At 41.1% G+C, this 7,681-nt stretch overlaps 1 protein-coding gene across 1 annotated transcript; it reads left to right on the forward strand.

The window, feature by feature from the left end:
- Nucleotides 1–469: 469 nt before the first annotated feature.
- Nucleotides 470–1,400, forward strand: LOC119272498. Its single transcript, XM_037553972.1, has 4 exons — nt 470–487; nt 574–675; nt 776–1,015; nt 1,104–1,400. Exons 1-4 carry the CDS (start codon nt 470–472, stop codon nt 1,398–1,400), a joined length of 657 nt encoding a protein of 218 aa, XP_037409869.1.
- The last annotated feature ends 6,281 nt before the right edge of the window (nt 1,401–7,681 follow it).

A 7,681-nucleotide genomic window follows, 5' to 3' on the forward strand; every position in this document is an offset into this window, starting at 1 on the left:
ACATTTTGTTTTTATTGCTTTCTTATATCGTGTTGCGCCTTATCTAGTTGGAATAATCAACATAGATTTATACTTTTTGCCGTCTCATTTAGCTCGAGATCGACTCGACATCTTACAAGCTGAGCATGAGTAATGTTCTATAGCTTGACCTTGACCTTCATTTAGTTTGAGTTGCCTCAAATTTCAATATGAGTTAAACTGATTTGATTTTATGCCTGCTTAATGTATTGCGTTTCTTCTTAAATTGACTCAAAATTTTATGTCTGGTTTACCTACACAAGGGCACAATGATGAATTTTATGGAGGATGTTCCTGGTACACGACATCCTTACTTCATAATCACCTATCTGAATGGTGTAGAACATCAATGCTTTGTTAATGCTAAGTAGCATGGTTGTTTTGTGTGTAGTAAAGAAAGTCTTTGTTCTCTTAACAAGGATGGAAAGTATAACGGCATACAAAAACCAACATGGACAACCCAGATCTGGTAAATTGTTTAGCATTTGCTATAATGCATAAAATCTTGGTGTGGGTTAAATAGCTAAACCTTCAAGACTACTAAATCTTTTACAGGAACTCCAGAACAATCTGACACTCCAGTGTCTGCTAATGACATGTGTTCCCTTGCTGAATGGCCATCCCATGCTCGCCGCAACCGTGCACTACTACAGGATGGTACTTTCTTTCGTTTACATTTGTGTCATCATTTCTTACAATCTAATACCGAGTAATACAATTTTTTTGTATGATTTGGGCTATAGAAGCTGGTGGATAGAAGAAGAAAGGCCGAGATGTTCTAAAAGGTTTTAAAGCATCTAAGAAGCGTTTTGCCAATGGATCTGCAAAGCTAAATATTACATTCTCTGAAAAATTGTGTGGTACAGTAGGAATGAACTATCGTTCGTTCAAGGACGACGTGGTCGTCATAATGAAAAGAAAGTTACCACTCACAGGAGTGAGGACGTGGTCGGACATTCACCCTACCATCCACCGACTCATTGTTGCAGATATGATAGTGCGTACAACCTTTTCCACATGTGTTATATTATTTTACCATCGATAATGCACTGCTTATGTATGTTTATTTGTTGTATGCTTTGCAGGATAGATGGGACCTGGAAGATACACCAGAAACAGAAGAAAAGATTCTCAAAATTGCGAAAGAGCGATATAGAGGCTGGCGATCAACTCCAAGCTCCACTTACAAGGCATACAAAACAGATGCAGCTAGATTGGCTAATCTGCCGGAAGATTTACAACCAGAAGAGTGGGAATGGATGATTGAGTACTTCGGCACTGATTCAAAATTTCAAGTTATCTATCTCTATGATCACTATTTGTCTACTATGTGTAAAGATGAAATGGCTAGTCTCATGTTATATTTGGTTTCAATGAATTGATAGGATCGCAGTCAAAAGAACGTCGATAACTATAAGAAACAGAAGACAAAACACAGAATCGGATCAAAATCTTACTCGCAAGTTAGTTTTGAGAAGGTATGAGTGCAAATAAATATGTATGCCTCGTTGCTAAATATGGTGTCATGTTTCAAGCATCTCATTGTTATATTACTTGAGGAGAAACTTGGAAACTGGGGAAGAGCCAGATTGTATTGCTCTGTGAGAACTCACCCACACGAACGATGGAACATGGTCTAACACAGATTTCCAGAAAGTTTACGTGAGTACATTGACTTTTGGTTATTCTATAGTTAGTCAATGATGTGCATTCGGCATGTTTCATCATCAGATGGGATTATTCATGCGTTGAACTGTGTTATTCTTGTTTCATCTTCTATAGTGTCAATATTGATGTCGCACCTATAATTTTTCCTTTCATTTTTAGGACAAAGCACTTGAATAGGTTAAAAACAAAGAAACTGAAACTGAAGGTCCACTTTCAAGTGAGCAGAAAAACAATATTTTTCAGACCGCATACAAAGACACTCTGGAATGCAAGTCATCGCAGCCTCGTGGTTACGGATACATGGCGAAAACTTCAACTGGTTCTGAAAGGTTTCGTATCCAGATTGAAGAGCAGGCTCGTGCTACAGCAGCCACCCAGGAGCGAAACTCTCAGCTCAGCCAGCAGGTCATAGAATTACAAGATCAACTACAAGTTGAACGTGCAAACATACAAGAGAGGATTAACTTGGAGCGTGCTGAAAGAGAACAACTTGAGGAGAGGTTAAAAGAAGAGCGTGCTGAAAGGGAAATATTGTTGCAAGAGAAGCGAACATCAAGACTGGAATTTGAAAAAACATGATGGCAAAGTTTGTAGAATTGAGCCAACAGATGGGAACCCAACAGGTGATTACACTAATACGCTTTTGACCTATTAAGATTTATGTTGTTTACTTGCGTTGCTAAAAGTGCACTTCTATTTATAGGTGCCTACGAAGAGGGTCGACAACAAATAAAATAGTAATCCAAACTTGCAAAATATTCTGTTACAGAGATCTAGTCCTAATAAGACATCAGGTTAAAGGCCAACTGCTATTTCTTCAAATGCGCTCATACAAGCTGCAGCAAGGAATTCTCAAATGTTTAAAGCAATGGTAAGTCAGAACCTTGCTTTCTCTTCATATTCACCTGCATTTTATAGGTCATTGGCCTTCATAATTAACTAGTTGCTTGTTCTCTTTTACCATGTGTTGTCGCTGCATCGAGTCACAACTTAAACAAAAAATGAATATGTGCTAGCTAGGTACATGAACTTTACTGAAACTATACATCGAGTCACAACTTAAATTAATAGCAAAAACTTTTATTATTGAGGATTCCAAGTACCAGCTCAAATTATGGTTTTCTTATTATGAAATTAATGTATGTCATCGCTCAGCAAACTCTGTTGCTCACGAGCTTGCTAGTCTTGGTAGGATGTACAAACCTAACCACTATGTGGAATGGGAGGCCGATGTACCAGCCTTTATGGCTGCATGTGCTTTGAGTGATTCAGCCCAACATCCTTAAGTTATAAAGTAATGTTTTTTCTCAAAAGAGAAGCTTTTAGTAGATGTACTAATGCTTATGCTTTATACATTTACACTTGTATAATTGTTCTGATCCCTCAATTACATGCTTGCTGGCACAGTATTAGTCTAGTTAGTTTGGCGATAGTTCTTTTTAACAATGGGGTTAGAATAATTGTATGGCGTATGTTATGTTCGACTCATTAACTAGAACCTTTTTTTATTTCTTGACTGCAGGATCCAAAGAACTAGCTGGACTGGACTCTAGATCACGAACATTTTAGTCTTCGCAGTTAATTAGGATGGCGAAATTACATTTGAGTTTCATTTGATGGATATTTGTAATGAGAATTATGAATTTACATATTATACGTATGGTTTTGAATATTGTAATTGAAAGCCTATATTTTTTTACGGTTTAATAGGCTATTACCACAACCCACTTTTGGTTGCCACATGCTAGCACCACTACAAATATATTGTTGCATCATATCTCAGTCGCTACGACTACCTATTTTGTTGCACTAGGATGTTGCAACGGAGCACTTTATATTGTTGCAATAGCTTGTTACCACAATTTTTTTTCACGATGCGATAACTGTTTCATCACCAAAGTAAGTTTTGTTGAAATAGAGTATCGCCACGGGAGGCTTAAATTGTCACAATAGTTTCTTGCTACAAAGATTTTACTTGTTGTGATACCTATTTATCACCACCAAAACAAGTATGTTGCAATTTACTGTTACAACGACTGGAATATTTGTTGCCATAAGTTAATGCCACAAGTGCAGTGGGTCGTGGCAACATGCCTAATGCGAGGAAAACAAGGATTTTTGCCATAGTTTATTGCCACAAGTGTGCTGGGTCATGGCAACATGCCTAATGCCACAAAAATAAGGATTGTGGCCATAGTTTATTGCCACAATTGACTATTGCCATGAAAGAGTATTGCACCACGAAACGGCCGTCGTTAGCTTAGGATGTTTCCACAAATGTCTATAGCTACAAGATATCAGTCGCCATGATTCGTTACATGTTGCATTAAAGTTATCTCCACGAATCAAATTGTGGCATTAGGTGAGTGTTGCCACGGGAAAACATGTGGCAACTTCCCGCATAGATGTTGCGATAGCATGCTTTATTGCCACAATTCCTTTGTCATGGTAATAATCTATTACCATGTGTCCAGTCGCAATGGCTGCCAACAAATGTCATTTTGTGGCAATAGGTACTTATCGCCACGAAACAACATGTATTGCAACAAACGTTTTTGTTGCAATAGACCCGGATCCTTGTAGTGGTAATAAGGAGTCACTTCCTTGCTGCGACCGTGGACCCAGCTGTCGGCCTCTCCACGTACAGTCCACGTCCGATGAAAGCTATTCCTGGACCACGTTGACCATGCCACGCCGAGAGCACTAGGGCAGTGGACGATGGAGAGGCCTAGGAAGGGGACGACGCGGAGCTTGGGAAGACGCGGAAGTGGATGCCCACGCGTAGAGGAGTATGAGGGTTCACTGGTTCGCTGTGGTGTGAGGCTTTCGTCGCCACAGAATAACAGGGGGCGTGGGTGAGTAGAGGCAAGGAAATCGGTCTATTGCAACGGAAATATTGCCACAAAATAATTTTCGTTGCAAAAATCTCATTCTATCACCACATTTTCATTTTTGTGGCGACTAGCATGTCATAATGCAACATTATTTTATTGTTGCAATAAGTGCCATGATCATTGCAAAAAGGCTAGCCTTATCGTGACGAACAAAAAATCGTTGCAAAAATCTAGGCTTATGGCAACAAAAAAAATAACGTTGCATTAAGTATTGCGATTACCACAATTTATATATCGTGGCAATATTTTTACTTCCCCCACTCCACACCGGTTGCCTTTGAACTTTGGCGGTAAAGAGACTTCTCGTTTCCAACCAAAATTTTTTAGTCGGTTGCTTTATTTCCCACGAAGAGACCTTCTTGTTCCCGACAGAAATTACTTTTCCCGCACGGATACGGTGAGGTGCTGCACAAACTCCTTATAACTGCTTTCAATCTGGATTAAACAGGACTATAATCTGATTTCACCCTATTAGGAAATCAGGTTTACTTCTTCCTCCGTCATGGCAGCTTCACGACGTTTGTAGACGAGATCGGCGACTTCGTGGCGTTGGTCGACGAGAAGATTCTTGTGCGTACATCGGTAATTCCTTTCTCTACCTCTCTCTTGTTCCCGTGATGGGGTGCCCCACTTGACCTTCTCCCTGCTAGTGGCCGTCGTCGCCTAATCTCCATCCCATCTACCTGGGGGCCATGACCCTCTCACCTGCACAAAGGGGAATTTTCACTGCTTCCAATTAAGATGGGGAGGGAGGGCCGTGCGCCGCAGGGACTGTGAGTAGCGCCGCTGCCTCTTGCGCACGTCGGAGGGAATAGGTTGATGGCCGCTACACCACAGCTAGCTGTGCCGGTGGGAGCAGCTCAGGGAAAACGGTTGCCTCGGCGCTGGGGCTTGCCGTGCGGCTCCGACAGGAGCAGCTTCAGGGCCGACGGTCGGCGGCACGCTGGAGGTCGCCTCCGGACCGGGGCTTGCCGCGCGGCACCGACCAGATCAACTTTAGGGCCAGCGATCACCAACGCACTGGGGCACGCCATGTCGCGTCGCCGGATGACCGCGACCTGTCGAAGGGCGGGATTGCCGCCGCTCCCATGGACAGCCCGTGGCGTGCTTTCCAGATCTACAACTATTCCGGTCTCATCTGCTCTGTTTTCCTCTCTTCTACTGTATGCCTCTGTTCCGTCAGGTATTTTTTTTCTTTTATTCGAAACTTGCAGCTACATCATACAACACAATCAGGCATCAACCTTTGAATGCACATATCAATTGTACGGTGATAAGCCACATGGTTGGACGAACTACAAGAATATATGCATGCCCATGGCATGTAGTTTTAAACATTCAGCCGTCAATCCCGCTTTAGCCTGAATCAGCTTTGCCTTTCAAAACTTTTTCCCAAGTACATCAAATGCAGGGACCATGTCATCATATAGCGCCTTGTGGCCTACAGCAAGAATAGCCAGTTGGCCAACTTCATCTGGCTTCTTGTTCCCTCAAACCGGAGCTTCAGCAAAAGCTCCGCCCTTTTATTTAACTGCCTCTTCTCTCTCTCGTCCCCTCTTCAGCAAACACACTCACACCTGCCGCTAGGGATACACACTTTTGCTCCTCCGGTGGGCAGCCGCAGGCTTCAGGTAAAATTGTTGATAGCCTGCTAGAGTGAAAGGTAAACAGGAATATGGATTTAACCCCGAAAAATAGTCTTCAAAGCTTTGATCAGGAAGTGGCACTGGATATGATCTAATTCCGATTGAGACCTTCACCCTATGCTCCCTAGTTAAATTTTCTCTTTCAGATATAGTAAATGTAGTTATCAAACAATTGTTTGATGCATGTGCCTATGCATTTAGTATTTTTTTGTCTAGTTTTTAGTTATGAGGCTTCGTTCCATTGTGTTCTTTGCATACCCAGCCTTGCTTTGGATTTCATAACATGCTTCCCATACAAAAATTTATTGAGTTATCTCGTCAGATTTGGGCTCACATAAAAGCTGATACATAATTCTTGTATGCAGCAAATGGTATTACATTGTATTATGGTTCACCTTTTACTCATCCTTAGAAAAATTGTATCCAGGAAAGGTCGAAGTCGGGATAAGGAAGAAGCCAGTTCTTTGTTGCGTCAAGGACGACCTGTGAGAAGGTTTGTTTCTATTATGTCAATATTCTCAAATTTTCATTTTTTTATTCAGTCTGAATGAAATAAGTTACTTTCAGTACACATATTTTCTCGTTTTGCTAATACCTATATGCATAGCGTTTAATGTTAAATTTGATAAGGTTTGTTTGGGTTATGTCAACATTCTCAAATTTTCATCTTTTTCTCAGTCTGAATGAAATAAGTTACATTCAGTACTGTGTTCTCTTGTTTTGCTAATACCTAATATGCATATGTTGTAATCCTATTCTATAAACAAATATAACTACTATGCCAAATTTCGTGTAGTACGAGTATCTATGAGGCTCAAAAGTTATCTGTATTATTTTGAGAAAAATAGCTCATGTCCTAAATGGACTACTATTCTGTTCTATTATACTACATACTATTTCCATATTTCAGATTCACTTTCCTGACAAGTGTGTAAATCCTTTATCTAATTTTCTAGTTTAAAATCAGCTAGATGGCTCGAGATAGGAGTCGGATGGATATGAATAGGGATTCCGCGGAGTGGCAGAGTGGCATTAAGGAATTTTTAGATTTGGCTTTTGACGGTAGTCCTGGAAGATCAACCGCTTTATGCCCATGTAGAAGATGTCTCAATGCTATTTACAAGGAAAGGGACGAAGTACACCTTGACCTGCTCATGAATGGGATGGATCCCAGTTATACTTGCTGTAAATACCATGGAGAGGATTCAGATGACGAAAGTACGGCTGAAGGATCTGAAGGTGAAGGGGTGAGAGGTGATGACTTTGCAGTTCGTGATTTGCTCAACACTCTCATACGTAGCACCGAGCCAGAAAGTAGCAAAACTACAGGTGAAGGTACTAGTGAAGAGATGTTGCATGATGATGGTAATATCCCAGAAGGGTCTGCAGAAGGTAGAAGTAACGAAGAGGCAGGTGGATGTGCCAAGGCTTTCTTTGCTTTGTTGAAGGATGCTG

The sequence above is a fragment of the Triticum dicoccoides genome, chromosome 3A, assembly GCF_002162155.2.
Source record: "Triticum dicoccoides isolate Atlit2015 ecotype Zavitan chromosome 3A, WEW_v2.0, whole genome shotgun sequence".
Lineage (NCBI taxonomy): Eukaryota > Viridiplantae > Streptophyta > Magnoliopsida > Poales > Poaceae > Triticum > Triticum dicoccoides.

What these genes read in the sequence shown, in the direction of transcription:
- LOC119272498 (XM_037553972.1), top strand. An exon ending in CCGTGCACTACTACAGGATG is followed by an intron (nt 676 to 775) that starts GTACTTTCTTTC and finishes GCTGGTGGATAG; the next exon opens with AAGAAGAAAGGCCGAGATGT. An exon ending in TCATTGTTGCAGATATGATA is followed by an intron (nt 1,016 to 1,103) that starts GTGCGTACAACC and finishes TATGCTTTGCAG; the next exon opens with GATAGATGGGACCTGGAAGA.